Source organism: Carcharodon carcharias, chromosome 5 (genome assembly GCF_017639515.1).
Source record: "Carcharodon carcharias isolate sCarCar2 chromosome 5, sCarCar2.pri, whole genome shotgun sequence".
Taxonomy (NCBI): domain Eukaryota; kingdom Metazoa; phylum Chordata; class Chondrichthyes; order Lamniformes; family Lamnidae; genus Carcharodon; species Carcharodon carcharias.
Window position 1 is genome coordinate 26,679,990 of NC_054471.1, and position 17,011 is coordinate 26,697,000.

Here is a 17,011-nt window from a genome sequence, read left to right on the forward strand (position 1 = left end):
TGAAAACAAGGAGTTCTCCGGCTTTAAAACTCGATGGCTGCTTCAAATTCATAACTTTCACACCTTCTCCCAGCACAGATCTGGTCTCAGGACATCTCCCCCACACTGCCACCCAACTCAGCTCAACATCTTTCCTTAAATATCCTTTTCCCCTTTCATCTGAGATTCCATTGTTCTAAGCACCTCTTTGAACTCAACTTTTCCAAAATGTAAAACTTTTTTCATGCTTTCCTATTGCCTCCACTTTCAGGTCAAATAAAATTTAATAAGCTTCCCTTGTTTACTTATGAAACTTTTGTAGTAAGTCTTGTCACTTGTAAACTCCCCTTTGAAATTCAATAGCTAAAAAGTCAAGTCCCTACTTATTTCATAATGCAAATTCTACCCAACCTATTTACATGTAAATCCAACCTCACCAGCCTCTCATTACAAATGCATGAATCTAACGCCTTTACCTTTCATCCCTCAGTTCCCACAGACAAGTTGTCTTTACTGAATTACTACCAGTTTAATCATGGACACACACACACAGCCTTCTTTACAGAATACCACCATATTTCCAAAAATATTAAAAAAAAACATTCATCTTCACATCTAACTAGCCCCCAACTCCAACACGATGTTATTGTAGCCAGGCCCAGGCCGGGCTGGGCTACTCGAACCAGGCTCCGGCTTCCAGGCCGGGCTGGGCTACTCGAACCAGGCCCCGGCTTCCAGGCCGGGCTGGGCTACTCGAACCAGGCCCCGGCTCTCAGGCTGGGCTGGGCTACTCTAACCAGGCCCCGGCTCCCAGGCTGGGTTATTCTAACCCCTCAACGTCAGAAGTGACTGTTCAACATCCACTCACCTTTTCTATTTTTTTACTGCAGCCTTTACACACGCTCCTGTTTGACTTGGCGTATTCCACTACAAAGTCATTCAGGGTCTTCTCCCCTTTTCCCTCTCCCGGCTCACCACCTTTTCCTGTGTGTTTGAAAAAGGAACATGTTTTACCGGCAAAGCAGAATGGAACCGCAATACTACATATTCAGTAGGGTGGATAAGAGTGCGTCCATGATTTGGCCTCATGAGTACCATAGTACAGCTATAATTTATGCCTCGTGCATCCAAACTTCTTATCCGAAGAGACTGGTGAAGCTGGAATTATTCTCTTTAGGGCAGCGAATACAAGTTTGTCTGTTAAAGAAAATTAAGGGGAGATTCGATAGAGGTGTTTCTAAATTATAAGGGGCTCTGGTAAGAGTAAATAAGGAGCAACTGTTTCCACTGGCAGAAGAATGGTAAGCAGAGGACACAGTTTCCAGGTAATTGGGAAGAGAACCTCAGATGGGCCTGCCTGAAAGGCGATGGAAATAGGCTCAGTAACAACTTTCAAAATGGAAGTGGATAAATACTTGAAGAAGAAAACATTAGGGATGTAGTGAAAAAGGAGAGTGGGATTAATAGGATATCTCAGACATGATGGGCCAAATGGCCTCCTTTTGGTGCTGTATCATTCTGTGATTAGGCGGTAGGGAGATAAATGAAGTTTGTTTGCGCTTCCCTAAATTTGTGGATATCTCAAACTGTTGAGGCCAATAAATCTCAGTGTTTTGATTTAAGATTAATCCACCAATAAGGCTGAGAATAGACATTCCTGAAACAACGCAACTCAAATAGGATGAACTGGCAAGTCAGGAAATGTAATCGTAGATAAAACTACAATGCCAGGTCTCCATGTCTCACAGGCACAGCTCTGGGTGGGAATAGGCAGGGAGAAGGACAATCATAACGTAAAATTGGAAATACGCTCTCATCTGCCTCATGCCTCGAGGAAGATTTACGCGAGACAGGAGGGATTGACATTGCGAGTCTGGATGTTGAGATGGCTATTTGTCCAAGACACTGTCCTGTGAAAATTTGGATGGTAAGCTGGAATGGTAGAGAGTCAGGATTCCACTGCATTTAAACAAAAACTCAGGATATTTACTTTGGAAAAGCAAAGCCAAGATTGTATAATTGAAACATGGCAAGAAACTTGGTTTTATTCCGTTTTGAATGAGTATGTTAAGCACCTCTATATAATCAGATGTCCTGTATCCGACGCATCCAGAGTGGCAAACCTTAGATGTCAGTGGTCTTTAAGGCAATAATAAGACTTAACCATCAAGTTGCCAATCACCTAACCAATCGAAACTACTTCTACACTCAACTTTTTAAAACAGTGAATAACAAGGAAAACAGCTCTGAAAACAGGGCAAATTGTTTCATTTGTTTTAAAGCCACTAATTTAGAATGATCCATCATTTTGAATTTTTTGATCTACATGAACAGTAACTTTAACAACACAATTAAAAAATAACAAAACAATTCTATTTAAGATGCTTATTATTCATCGAGCTGCCTGGAGTAGGTTGTAAATACCAGGGTGAGGGCAGAAAAAGCAGGGGAAGGGAAAGAGGTATCTGGGGAGAAGGACAGTCTCTTTCCTCATTCTAACCTGATATTTTTTAAAAGCTGAATTTTGAAAGCCAAATAAAAACCCTAAGGGGAAGAGATATGAGAGGTAGAATAAGATGGAGAGTCAAACCTGAGGTAAGTGAAAGTGGAGCAAGGGGGAAGGGAGTAGAGAGAGGTTGAGGGAGCAGTTTCTAGGAGTGTGCCAGTAGAAATATAAAAGTAATAATGTGTAGTACCTCCTCCTGCTCCTCCAGTTTCAATGGCCTTTTTAATCTTCTCTTGGTCGTCCCACCGAAGGTCTGACAACCCATCTACATCTGTGGGTGACACAACCCGTGCTCGCTTCCAAAAACAGGCATAGTGGTGCCAGTGGGGCACCTTCCCATCAAACATCGGCGACTGCAAGGGAACACAATTCACACAAGTGTCACACTGGGGCAACTTCAACATTGATCGATTGGCTAGATAGCCTGCAGCATCGGAAAAGGAGGAAGGAGGGAAGGAAAGAAAGAAAACAGCTACCTTCAATGATGTCAGGATGTCCCAAAGAACTTTACAGACCCTGAAATGTTGTCACTATTGTAATGCAGCAAACGCAGCAGCCAATTTGCAGACAGCAAACCCACTTACAAAGTAAGTGATAATGACCAGATAATGCTTTCATTGATGGGATGTGGGTGTCGCTGGCAAGGCCAGCATTTATTGCCCATCCCTAATTGCCCTGGTGGTGGTAAGCTGGCTTCTTGAACTGCTGCAGTCCATGTGGTATAGTTACACCCACAGTGCTGTTAGGGAGAGGGTTCCAGGATTTTGACCCAGTGACAGTGAAGGAACGGCAATATATATCCAAGTCAGGATGGTGAGTGACTTGGGGGGGGGGGGGGGGGAGAGAACTTCCAGGTGGTGGTATTCCTATCTATCTGCTGTCCTTGTCCTTCTAGATGGTAGTGGTCGTGGGTTTGGAAGGTGCTGTCTAAGGAGCCTTGGTGAGTTTCTGCAGTGCATCTTGTAGATGGTACACACTGCTGCTACTGTGCGTCAGTGGTGGAGGGAGTGAATGTTTGAGGAAGGGTTGCCAATTAGGTGGACTGCTTTGTCCTGGATGATGTTGAGCTTTATGAGTGTTGTTGACTGACAGTTAAATATTGACCAGGAAAGGGCAAAAACCCCTCCTTTCAAATTGGACCCGCAGGATCTTTTGCATCCACTGGAGAGGGTGGACGGGGGCCTAGGTTTAACATCTCATCCAAAAGACAGCACCTCCCAACAATGCAACACTCCCTCAGTATTGCATTGGAAGTGTCAGTTTTGATTATGTGCTCCTGTCTCTGGAGCAAGATTTTAACCCACAGCCTTCTGATTCAGAAGTCATAGAGCTACCACTGAGCCTCGATCTCAAGCAGGTGAAAATGTTTAAACGGGAAGTCTTTCCTTTGCTTTAGGTTTGTGAAGGAAAACAAATGCTTGGACAAGTCGACTGTGTTCCGTAGGGTGGACTGTAATCTGATCATTCACTCAGTGGCCTAGTTCAGTCCAATTGATGACATGCTCGTCTCAAAGGCACTCTGGTGCTCAAGCATATAATCTAGGTCAAGACATGAAATATTAAAACAGCCTCTGTTGCTTGAATTGTACTTCTCACGATCCTGTTACATCCAGAACAAAGAGCTTGTTCAATCAATATTTGGCCTTGCTTCTTCATCCAAAATGGCTGCGATAAAAACAAAACTACAAACAATTCTTTGCTCCAGATTTTTTTTTGAGGGATTATGGAAACTGACTTTTCAGCCCAATCAAGTATCTAATGTCAAACAAACGTGGTCATGGTCTCTGCTCCAGTCGCCAATTCTGCAGCCTCACAAACCTCAATGGAATAAAAAAAAAAAATCACCCAGAGGGTGGGTTGGAGTCCAGATCGAACTTCCTGAGAGGGTGGCGGAGGCAGGTTCGATGGAGGTGTTCAAAAGGAATTGAATTTATACCTGGAAAGAAAGAATGTGCAGGGTTACAGGGATAAGGGAGGGGATTGGAACTAGATAGGATGTTCTTTCAGAGATCCTGAGCAGACTTGATGGGTTGAATGGCCTCCTTCTGCACTGTAAAGATTCTGTGAAAAAGATATTCTCCAATTTTGTGTCCTGTATCTATGTCCCCTCAGTAGAAATCTTACTATCAGTGCAAATAGTCTTTTATGGTGCCATATAAATGCCAGACCCTCTTTCCATAAGGATTAAGTCTGTACTACGTTGGGTACAACAGGAGGAATCTCCCCCCACACCTGCCCATCGGGGCCCAAGCAGGTGAAAAGATGTTCTCCCTCACAAAGAGAGTGAGCAATACATGGGAATGAATTCCCAGAGAGAGCGGTTAAGGTTAATAAAAACTCGAACTATTTCAGAAACAGTTGGATGTCTCAGTGGGAGGGATGAGCGGACTATAGAGTGTTTCTACATAAATAAACAAAAAGATGGGCTGAAAGGAAAATATTGCGGATGCTGGAAATCTAAAACAACAACATAAAAGACTGATGAAGAGTCATATGGACTCAAAACGTTAATTCTGTCTTTCTCTCCACAGATGCTGTTAGACCTGTATTTTCTGTTTTTGTTGTTGAAAAAGATGGGCTGAATAGCCTTCCTTGTTCAGAGTGATCGTCATCACTGTTCCAGAGACCCAGGGTAATGCTCAGAGGACCCGGATTCAAATCCCACCACGGCAGATGGTGAAGTTTGAATTCAATTAAAATCCGGAATTTTAAGTCTGATGATGGCGCAAAACTATTGCCAATTGTTGTAAAAACCCATCTGTTTCACAAATGTCCTTTTAGGGAAGGAAATCTGCTGCCCTTACCTGGTCTGGCCTGTGACTCCAGACCCACAGCAATGTGGTCGACTCACCATCCTGACTTGGATATATATTGCCGTTCCTTCACTGTCACTGGGTCAAAATCCTGGAACCCTCTCCCTAACAGCACTGTGGGTGTACCTATACCACATGGACTGCAGCAGTTCAAGAAGCCAGCTCACCACCACCAGGGCAATTAGGGATGGCAATAAATGCTGACCTAGCCAGCGACGCCCACATCCCATGAACGAATAAAAAGAAACCCAAGGATGATTTATTCACCGTAATCCTCAATGTACCATTCTTCTCATGGTTTATTAAGTCAAACTTGCCAAGCAGCATCAAAATAGTGCAGGCTGAAGGATGGCCTGACAGATTATGAAAGGGTTTGATAGGGCAGAGAGAGAGAGATGATGTCTTTGTTTGTGGGGGAATCCTAAACTAAAGGTCATAAACGTAAGACAGAAACTAATAAATCCGATAGGAAATCCAGGAACAAACTTCTATCCTCCGTGTGTTTAGAATGGGATACTTGTTACCATAGGGAGTAGTGGAGGGGAATGGGGCACATATTATTCAAGACGAAGCTAGATAAGCACAAGAGACAGAAAGAACCAGACAGATCTGTTAGTTGGGGAGGGACGAGAGAAGACTCATGAGGAGCATGGCACAGAGCAGGTGAGCTGAACAGCCAGTTTCTGTGCTATAAATTCTACATAAGCGCTTATGTCACTGGCAGCGTAACATCTTGTGACTTGGAGTCTACACAGCTTGTGCTTTTAACGGAGACAACTCTACACCGTAAAATGACAGAGCAAGGCTGTTTTATCTCTCAAGAAGCATGCGATCTTGACTGGGACTGAGGGCCTAAAAAATGCAAGGCTGTCCACTCCACAGGCCGGCACTGCTCATCTCAATAAGCAGAAAACTACCCAAACTGAATGCATGTTTAATCCATGTCACTACGATGCCGTCCTTCACGACAACATTAAATGGTTACAGCATGGAAAGAGTTCATCGGCCCACTGAATCCGTGCCAGCTCTTTGCATGAGCAACTCAGCCAGTCCTCCACCCCTGCCTTTTCCCCAGAACACCCCCAGTGTTCAGCCTTCAGGTGTTTATCTAATTCCCTTTTGAAAGCCACAATTGAAACTGCCTCCACCACATTCTCCTGATCCTAACCACTCACTGCATCATGTTGCCATTGATTCTTTTCACTTTGTATCTCGATCCTTCTGCCAATGAGAACATTTTTCCCTATTTACTCTGCCCAGACACCTCATGATTTTGAAGAGCTCTAATAAATCTCTTCTCAACCCTCTCTTCTCTGTGGAGAACAATCCCAGCTTCTCCAATCTACCCTCGAGTTGAAGGCCTCCATCCCTGGAACTATTCTCCTGACTCTTTTCTGCACTCCCTCTAAAGATTTCACATCCTTTTGAAAGTGCAGCACACAGAACTGGACACAATATTCCAGTTGAGGCTGAACCAGTGTTTTATAAAGGTTCATCATAAAAGTTCTGAAGAAGAGTCATACAGATTCAAAACGTTAACTCTGTTTCTCTCTCCAGATGCTGCTGGACCTGTTGAGCTTTTACAGCATTTTCTGTTTTTATTTCAATGTAATTTATTTGCTTCTATACTCTATGCCTCTATTTATAAAGCCCAGGATGTTGTATGATTTTTTTTTAAACCACTTTCTCAACCTATCCTACCATCTTTGAATGTTTGCACACTTATACCCCCAGGTCTCTCCATTCCTGCACCCCATTTACAATTGTACCTTTTAGTTTAAATTGCCTCTCCCCATTCTTCCTACCAAAATGGATCACTTTGTAAATAAAAGATGCTGCTAGGAGAACCTACTTGGGTCCTCACTAAACAGGTCATTTTGTAGGATATGTGGAACTTTTCTTGCTTCAGTCTTCCCCCCATCCTCAACACTTTTTCCAGTATATTGATGTCGGTATCATTGCAGTTTCCTGCTCTTATTCTGAATTGGAAAACTTCATCGACTTTGCTTCCAAGTACTTCCCTTTCCTTCTCCAATTCTGGGATAGGCTGTCTGCTAATAGTTATTACAAGCCCACCACTACCACAGCTACCATGACTACACTTCCTCACATCCTGCTTTCTATAAGGACTCCGTTCCATTCTCCCACAGTATCTCCATATCCGTCGCATCAATTCTGATGATGCGACCATTCATAGCATTGCTCTCAAGATATCTTCCCTTTTCTTCAACCAAGGATCCCTTCCCACTTTATTTCAGATTTCCAGCATCCGTAGTATTTTGCCCTTGGATCACAATACTCCTCTGCATGTTCCACCTTCCGTTTGTAAAACAAACATTTCCACAACGACACTCTCCTCAGAATCCAACTCCGCATTTCAATGTACAACATGATAACTGGCGCAAAACAAAAAGAACAGACAACAGAGAAGTAGAGGGCTGGATAAAATGGAGGAATCCTACAGAGGAAATGCAGGGTCTAGTCACGTGAAGACCCTAGCAGCGGGGAGGCTGGTCCGGGGAACGGGGAGTTTGGTCTGGGCAGTGGGGAGGCTGGTCCGGGGAATGGGGAGTTGGGTCTGGGCAGTGGGGAGGCTGGTCCGGGGAATGGGGAGTTGGGTCTGGGCAGTGGGGAGGCTGGCCTGGGCAGCGGGGAGCTTGGTCCGGGCAGCGGGGAGGCCGGTCCGGGCAGCAGGGAGGCCGGTCCGGGCAGCGGGGAGGCCGGTCCGGGCAGCGGGGAGGTGGGGAGGCTAGTCTGGGCAGTGGGGAGGCTGGTCTGGGCAGCGGGGAGGCCGGTCTGGGCAGCGGGGAGGCCGGTCTGGGCAGCGGGGAGGCCGGTCTGGGCAGCGGGGAGGCCGGTCTGGGCAGCGGGGAGGCCGGTCTGGGCAGCGGGGAGGCCGGTCTGGGCAGCGGGGAGGCCGGTCTGGGCAGCGGGGAGGCCGGTCTGGGCAGTGGGGAGGTCGGTCCGGGCAGTGGGCAGGTGGAGAGGCTGGTCTGGGCAGTGGGCAGGCGGGGAGGCTGATCTGGGCAGTGGGGAGGTCGGTCTGGGCAGTGGGGAGGCTGGTCTGGGCAGTGGGCAGGCGGGGAGACCGGTCTGGGCAGTGGGGAGGTCGGTCTGGGCAGTGGGGAGGCTGGTCTGGGCAGTGGGGAGGCTGGTCTGGGCAGTGGGCAGGCTGGTCTGGGCAGTGGGCAGGCTGGTCTGGGCAGTGGGCAGGTAGGTCTGGGCAGTGGGGAGGTAGGTCTGGGCAGTGGGCAGGCTGGTCTGGGCAGTGGGCAGGCTGGTCTGGGCAGTGGGCAGGCTGGTCTGGGCAGTGGGGAGGTAGGTCTGGGCAGTGGGGAGGTAGGTCTGGGCAGTGGGGAGGTAGGTCTGGGCAGTGGGGAGGTAGGTCTGGGCAGTGGGGAGGTCGGTCTGGGCAGTGGGGAGGTAGGTCTGGGCAGTGGGGAGGTAGGTCTGGGCAGTGGGGAGGTAGGTCTGGGCAGTGGGGAGGTCAGTCTGGGCAGTGGGGAGGTCAGTCTGGGCAGTGGGGAGGTCAGTCTGGGCAGTGGGGAGGTCAGTCTGGGCAGTGGGGAGGTCAGTCTGGGCAGTGGGGAGGTAGGTCTGGGCAGTGGGGAGGTAGGTCTGGGCAGTGGGGAGGTAGGTCTGGGCAGTGGGGAGGTAGGTCTGGGCAGTGGGGAGGTCAGTCTGGGCAGTGGGGAGGTAGGTCTGGGCAGTGGGGAGGTCAGTCTGGGCAGTGGGGAGGTCAGTCTGGGCAGTGGGGAGGTCAGTCTGGGCAGTGGGGAGGTCAGTCTGGGCAGTGGGGAGGTCGGTCTGGGCAGTGGGGAGGTAGGTCTGGGCAGTGGGGAGGTAGGTCTGGGCAGTGGGGAGGTAGGTCTGGGCAGTGGGGAGGTCAGTCTGGGCAGTGGGGAGGTAGGTCTGGGCAGTGGGGAGGTCAGTCTGGGCAGTGGGGAGGTCAGTCTGGGCAGTGGGGAGGTAGGTCTGGGCAGTGGGGAGGTCAGTCTGGGCAGTGGGGAGGTCAGTCTGGGCAGTGGGGAGGTCAGTCTGGGCAGTGGGGAGGTCAGTCTGGGCAGTGGGGAGGTCAGTCTGGGCAGTGGGGAGGTCAGTCTGGGCAGTGGGGAGGTAGGTCTGGGCAGGGGGGAGGTCAGTCTGGGCAGTGGGGAGGTCAGTCTGGGCAGTGGGGAGGTCAGTCTGGGCAGTGGGGAGGTCAGTCTGGGCAGTGGGGAGGCTGGTCTGGGCAGTGGGGAGGTCAGTCTGGGCAGTGGGGAGGCTGGCTGTCCATTTGCAACGATTTGGAAACTCGACTCTCAATTATCCACCTATTATTCCAGAAAATAAAAATGATTTCAAATTGTAATAATAAATGCCGAAGTTTAGGGAATAGGATGGGGGGGCGGGGGGGCGGGGGGGAGGATTTGAACTTAGACAAGCCAGTTTGAGCTGAGAGGGTAGGAGCAGTGGTGCAGAATGAAAGTTGCAGCCTGAGCCGGTGTGAGGTGGGCCTGCCTCCCCGAGAGGTTCAGCAACACCAACTCAAACTCAAGGCAAAGCGACCAGCTCAGCCTCCAAGTACCGGGTGGAAAACCGACAATGTAAATAAAACGGGCGCCTCCCGGCAGAGAAAAACACGGTTATTATTTGAAAAAGGAACGGCCGCGCGTGGCAGCACGAGGGCTGGCTGCAGGGGGGAGGGGGCCCGGGGCCGGGAGGCCGCGAGGGGGCCGGGGTCAGTGAGCAGGCTCGGGGACAGCGAGCGGGCCCGGGGGCAACGAGGCAGAGAGCGGGGCCTGGGCCCGGGGGCAGCGAGGGGGCCGGGGAACGGGGGCAGCGAACGGGGCCTGGGCCCGGGGGCAGCGAGGGGGCCGGGGACCGGAGGCAGAAAGCGGGGCCGGGGGTCAGAGAGCGGGACGGGAGCAGTGAGCGGGGCCGGAGACCGGAGGCAGAGAGCGGAACCGGAGACCGGGGGGCAGAGAGCGGGACGGGGGCAGAGAGTGGGGCCGGAAACCGGGGCCGGGAGCATTGAGCGGGCCCGACACACACAAACCTCACCCTCCGCACCCCCGCCATTTACCTGCACCATGATCGCCAGCCGCAGGCACTCCTTGGCGATGCTTTCGCCGCATTTCTTGCAGGAGGCCCGGCCGCTCTTGGCGTACTCGGCTTTGAAGAGCTTGGCCTCAGCCATGTCTGTGGAAGCAGCAGGGTCAGCCGCGCCCGCAGGAGGGGAGGGAACCCGGAGCAAGCGCGGCACAGGCGGAGGGGGAGTGACAAGAGGATTGATTGACAGGGAGAGAGAGCACGGGGACACTGAGGCCCGGAGTGATTGACAAGGAGAGGAGAGCACGGGGACACTGAGGCCCGGAGTGATTGACAAGGAGAGGAGAGCTCGGGGACACTGAGACTCGGAGTGAGAGACAGGGAGAGGAGAGCACGGGGACACTGAGACCCGGAGTGAGAGACAGGGAGAGGAGAGCACGGGGATACTGAGACCCGGAGTGTGAGTAAGCGAAGTGCGGGTACGGGGACACTAAGACCCGGAGTGAGAGACAGGGAGAGGAGAGCACGGGGATACTGAGATCCCGCATGGGGGACGGGGAGAGGAGAGCACGGGGATTCTGAGACCCGGACTGAGAGACAGGGAGAGGAGAGCTCGGGGACACTGAGACCCGGAGTGAGAGACAGGGAGAGAGAGCACGGGGACACTGAGACACGGATTGAGAGACAGGGAGGGGATAGCACGGGTCACTGATAGCCGGAGTGATTGAAAGGTAGAGGAGAGCGCGGGGACACTGAGTCCCGGAGTGAGAGTCAGGGAGAGGAGAGCACGGGGACACTGAGACCTGGAGTGAGAGACAGGGAGAGGAGAGCACGGGGACACTGAGACCCGGAGTGAGAGACAGGGAGAGGAGAGCACGGGGACACTGAGACCCGGAGTGAGAGACAGGGAGAGGAGAGCACGGGGACACTGAGACCCGGAGTGAGAGACAGGGAGAGGAGAGCACGGGGACACTGAGACCCGGAGTGAGAGACAGGGAGAGGAGAGCACGGGGACACTGAGACCCGGAGTGAGAGACAGGGAGAGAGAGCACGGGGACACTGAGACCCAGAGTGATTGACAAGGAGAGGAGAGCTCGGGGACACTGAGACACGGATTGAGAGACAGGGAGGGGATAGCACGGGTCACTGATAGCCGGAGTGATTGAAAGGTAGAGGAGAGCGCGGGGACACTGAGTCCCGGAGTGAGAGTCAGGGAGAGGAGAGCACGGGGACACTGAGACCCGGAGTGAGAGACAGGGAGAGGAGAGCACGGGGACACTGAGACCCGGAGTGAGAGACAGGGAGAGGAGAGCACGGGGACACTGAGACCCGGAGTGAGAGACAGCGAGAGAAGAGCACAGGGACACAGACCTGGAGTGGGAGACAGGGAGAGGAGAGCACGGAGAAACTGAGAGCAGGAGTGAGAGTCAGGGAGAGGAGAGCCCGGGGACACTGAGACCCGGAGTGATTGACAAGGATAGGAGAGCAAGGGGATACTGAGACCTGGAGTGATTGACAAGGAGAGGAGAGCTCAGGGACACTGAGACTCGGAGTGAGAGACAGGAAGAGGGTAGTGCGGGGACACTGAGACACAGAGTGAGAGACAGGGAGAGTAGAGCACGGGGACACTGAGACCCGGATTGAGAGACAGGGAGAGTAGAGCACGGGGACACTGAGACCTGGAGTGAGTGACAGGGAGAGGAGAGCACGGGGACACTGAGACCCGGAGTGAGAGACAGGGAGAGGAGAGCACGGGGACACTGAGACCCGAAGTGAGAGACAGGGAGAGGAGAGCACGGGGACACTGAGACCCGGACTGAGAGACAAGCAGAGGAGAGCATGGGGACACTGAGACACGGAGTGATTGACAGGGAGAGGAGAGCACGGGGACACTGAGACCCGGAGTGAGAGACAGCGAGAGAAGAGCACAGGGACACTGAGACCTGGAGTGAGAGACAGGGAGAGGAGAGCATGGAGAAACTGAGACCAGGAGTGAGAGTCAGGGAGAGGAGAGCACGGGGACACTGAGACCCGGAGTGATTGACAAGGAGAGGAGAGCAAGGGGATACTGAGACCTGGAGTGATTGACAAGGAGAGGAGAGCTCAGGGACACTGAGACTCGGAGTGAGAGACAGGGAGAGGAGAGCACGAGGACACTGAGACCCGGATTGAGAGACAGGGAGAGGAGAGAACGGGGACACTGAGACCCGTAGTGAGAGACAGGGAGAGTAGAGCACGGGGACACTGAGACCTGGAGTGAGAGACAGGGAGAGGAGAGCATGGGGACACTGAGACCCGAAGTGAGAGACAGGGAGAGGAGAGCACGGGGACACTGAGATCCGGACTGAGAGACAAGCAGAAGAGAGCACGGGGACACTGAGACACGGAGTGAGAGACGGGGAGAGGAGAGCACGGGGACACTGAGACCCGGAGTGAGAGACAGGGAGAGGAGAGCACGGGGACACTGAGACCCGGAGTGAGAGACAGGGAGAGGAGAGCACGGGGAGACTGAGACCCGGATTGAGAGACAGGGAGAGGAGAGCACGGGGATACTGAGACCCGGAGTGTGAGTAAGCGAGGGGCCGGCACGGGGACACTAAGACCCGGAGTGAGAGACAGGGAGAGGAGAGCAGGGACACTGAGACACGGAGTGAGAGACGGGGAGAGGAGAGCACGGGGACACTGAGACCCGGAGTGAGAGACAGGGAGAGGAGAGCACGGGGAGACTGAGACCCGGATTGAGAGACAGGGAGAGGAGAGCACGGGGATACTGAGACTCGGAGTGTGAGTAAGCGAGGGGCCGGCACGGGGACACTAAGACCCGGAGTGAGAGACAGGGAGAGGAGAGCAGGGACACACTGAGATCTCGCATGGGGGATGGGGAGAGGAGAGCACGGGGATTCTGAGACCCGGAGTGAGGGACAGGGAGAGGAGAGCTCGGGGACACCGAGACTCGGAGTGAGAGACAGGGAGAGGAGAGCATGAGGACACTGAGACTCGGAGTGAGAGACAGGGAGAGGAGAGCACGGGGACACTGAGACCGGGAGTGATTGACAGGGAGAGGAGAGCACGGGGACACTGAGACCCGGAGTGAGAGACAGGGAGAGGGAAGCACAGGGACACTGAGACTCGGAGTGAGAGACAGGGAGAGGAGAGCACGGGGACACTGAGACCCAGAGTGATTGACAAGGAGAGGAGAGCTCGGGGACACTGAGACTCGGATTGAGAGATAGGGAGGGGATAGCACGGGTCACTGATACCCGGAGTGAGAGACAGCGAGAGGAGATCACGGGGACACTGTGTCCCGGAGTGAGAGACAGCGAGAGGAGAGCACGGACACACTGAGACCCTGAGTGAGAGACAGGGAGAGGAGAGCAAGTGGATTCTGAGACCCGGAGTGAGTGACAGGGAGAGGAGAGCACGGGGACACTGAGACCCGGAGTGAGAGACATGGAGAGGAGAGCACGGGCACACTGAGACCCGGAGTGAGGGACAGGGAGAGGAGTGCACGGGGATACTGAGACGCGGAGTGAGAGACAGGGAGAGGAGAGCACGGACACAGTGAGACCCCGCGTGAGAGACAGGGAGAGGAGAGCATTGGGATTCTGAGACACGGATTGAGGGACACGGAGAGGAGAGCACGGGGACACTGAGACCCGGAGTGAGAGACAGGGAGAGGAGAGTACAGGGATACTGAGACCCGGAGTGAGAGACAGGTAGAGGAAAGCACGGGGACACTGAGACACGGAGTGAGAGACAGGTAGAGGAGAGCATGGGGACACTGAGACCCGGAGTGAGAGACAGGGAGAGGAGAGCACGTGGACACTGAGACCCGGATCGAGAGACAGGGAGAGGAGAGCACGGGGACTATGACCCGGAGTGATTGACTAGGAGAGGAGAGCACGGGGACACTGAGACCCGGATTGAGAAACAGGGAGAGGAGAGAACGGGGACACTGAGACCCGTAGTGAGAGACAGGGAGAGGAGAGCACGGGGATACAGACCCGGAGTGAGTGACAGGGAGAGGAGAGCACGGGGGCAATGAGACCCGGAGTGAGAGACAGGGAGAGGAGAGCTCGGGGACACTGAGACACGGATTGAGAGACAGGGAGGGGATAGCACGGGTCACTGATAGCCGGAGTGATTGAAAGGTAGAGGAGAGCGCGGGGACACTGAGTCCCGGAGTGAGAGACAGCGAGAGGAGAGCACAGGGACACTGAGACCCGGAGTGAGAGTCAGGGAGAGGAGAGCACGGGGACACTGAGACCCGGAGTGAGAGACAGGGAGAGGAGAGCACGGGGACACTGAGACCCGGAGTGAGAGACAGCGAGAGAAGAGCACAGGGACACAGACCTGGAGTGGGAGACAGGGAGAGGAGAGCACGGAGAAACTGAGAGCAGGAGTGAGAGTCAGGGAGAGGAGAGCACGGGGACACTGAGACCCGGAGTGATTGACAAGGATAGGAGAGCAAGGGGATACTGAGACCTGGAGTGATTGACAAGGAGAGGAGAGCTCAGGGACACTGAGACTCGGAGTGAGAGACAGGAAGAGGGTAGTGCGGGGACACTGAGACACAGAGTGAGAGACAGGGAGAGTAGAGCACGGGGACACTGAGACCCGGATTGAGAGACAGGGAGAGTAGAGCACGGGGACACTGAGACCTGGAGTGAGTGACAGGGAGAGGAGAGCACGGGGACACTGAGTCCCGGAGTGAGAGACAGCGAGAGGAGAGCACAGGGACACTGAGACCCGGAGTGAGAGTCAGGGAGAGGAGAGCACGGGGACACTGAGACCCGGAGTGAGAGACAGGGAGAGGAGAGCACGGGGACACTGAGACCCGGAGTGAGAGACAGCGAGAGAAGAGCACAGGGACACAGACCTGGAGTGGGAGACAGGGAGAGGAGAGCACGGAGAAACTGAGAGCAGGAGTGAGAGTCAGGGAGAGGAGAGCACGGGGACACTGAGACCCGGAGTGATTGACAAGGATAGGAGAGCAAGGGGATACTGAGACCTGGAGTGATTGACAAGGAGAGGAGAGCTCAGGGACACTGAGACTCGGAGTGAGGGACAGGAAGAGGGTAGTGCGGGGACACTGAGACACAGAGTGAGAGACAGGGAGAGTAGAGCACGGGGACACTGAGACCCGGATTGAGAGACAGGGAGAGTAGAGCACGGGGACACTGAGACCTGGAGTGAGTGACAGGGAGAGGAGAGCACGGGGACACTGAGACCCGGAGTGAGAGACAGGGAGAGGAGAGCACGGGGACACTGAGACCCGAAGTGAGAGACAGGGAGAGGAGAGCACGGGGACACTGAGACCCGGACTGAGAGACAAGCAGAGGAGAGCACGGGGACACTGAGACACGGAGTGAGAGACAGCGAGAGAAGAGCACAGGGACACTGAGACCTGGAGTGAGAGACAGGGAGAGGAGAGCATGGAGAAACTGAGACCAGGAGTGAGAGTCAGGGAGAGGAGAGCACGGGGACACTGAGACCCGGAGTGATTGACAAGGAGAGGAGAGCAAGGGGATACTGAGACCTGGAGTGATTGACAAGGAGAGGAGAGCTCAGGGACACTGAGACTCGGAGTGAGAGACAGGGAGAGGAGAGCACGAGGACACTGAGACCCGGATTGAGAGACAGGGAGAGGAGAGAACGGGGACACTGAGACCCGTAGTGAGAGACAGGGAGAGTAGAGCACGGGGACACTGAGACCTGGAGTGAGTGACAGGGAGAGGAGAGCACGGGGACACTGAGACCCGGAGTGAGAGACAGGGAGAGGAGAGCACGGGGACACTGAGATCAGGACTGAGAGACAAGCAGAAGAGAGCACGGGGACACTGAGACACGGAGTGAGAGACGGGGAGAGGAGAGCACGGGGACACTGAGACCCGGAGTGAGAGACAGGGAGAGGAGAGCACGGGGAGACTGAGACCCGGATTGAGAGACAGGGAGAGGAGAGCACGGGGATACTGAGACTCGGAGTGTGAGTAAGCGAGGGGCCGGCACGGGGACACTAAGACCCGGAGTGAGAGACAGGGAGAGGAGAGCAGGGACACACTGAGATCTCGCATGGGGGATGGGGAGAGGAGAGCACGGGGATTCTGAGACCCGGAGTGAGGGACAGGGAGAGGAGAGCTCGGGGACACCGAGACTCGGAGTGAGAGACAGGGAGAGGAGAGCATGAGGACACTGAGACTCGGAGTGAGAGACAGGGAGAGGAGAGCACGGGGACACTGAGACCGGGAGTGATTGACAAGGAGAGGAGAGCACGGGGACACTGAGACCCGGAGTGAGAGACAGGGAGAGGGAAGCACAGGGACACTGAGACTCGGAGTGAGAGACAGGGAGAGGAGAGCACGGGGACACTGAGACCCAGAGTGATTGACAAGGAGAGGAGAGCTCGGGGACACTGAGACTCGGATTGAGAGATAGGGAGGGGATAGCACGGGTCACTGATACCCGGAGTGAGAGACAGCGAGAGGAGATCACGGGGACACTGTGTCCCGGAGTGAGAGACAGCGAGAGGAGAGCACGGACACACTGAGACCCTGAGTGAGAGACAGGGAGAGGAGAGCAAGTGGATTCTGAGACCCGGAGTGAGTGACAGGGAGAGGAGAGCACGGGGACACTGAGACCCGGAGTGAGAGACATGGAGAGGAGAGCACTTGCACACTGAGAC

The 17,011-nt window shown here is 53.8% G+C and overlaps 1 protein-coding gene across 2 annotated transcripts in view; it reads right to left on the minus strand.

The window, feature by feature from the left end:
• parp1 (poly (ADP-ribose) polymerase 1) overlaps positions 1-10,547 on the minus strand; it is a 66,631-nt gene extending 56,084 nt beyond the window's left edge. For both annotated transcript variants that reach the window (XM_041188147.1, XM_041188148.1), the window contains exons 1-3: positions 10,364-10,547; positions 2,676-2,838; positions 848-963 (exon numbers count right to left, since the gene is read on the minus strand). In XM_041188147.1, coding sequence (XP_041044081.1) covers positions 848-963; positions 2,676-2,838; positions 10,364-10,477 — 393 coding nt within the window. In that variant the 5' untranslated portion in view covers positions 10,478-10,547. The remainder of the gene's footprint in view (positions 1-847; positions 964-2,675; positions 2,839-10,363) is intronic.
• Positions 10,548-17,011: the final 6,464 nt, after the last annotated feature.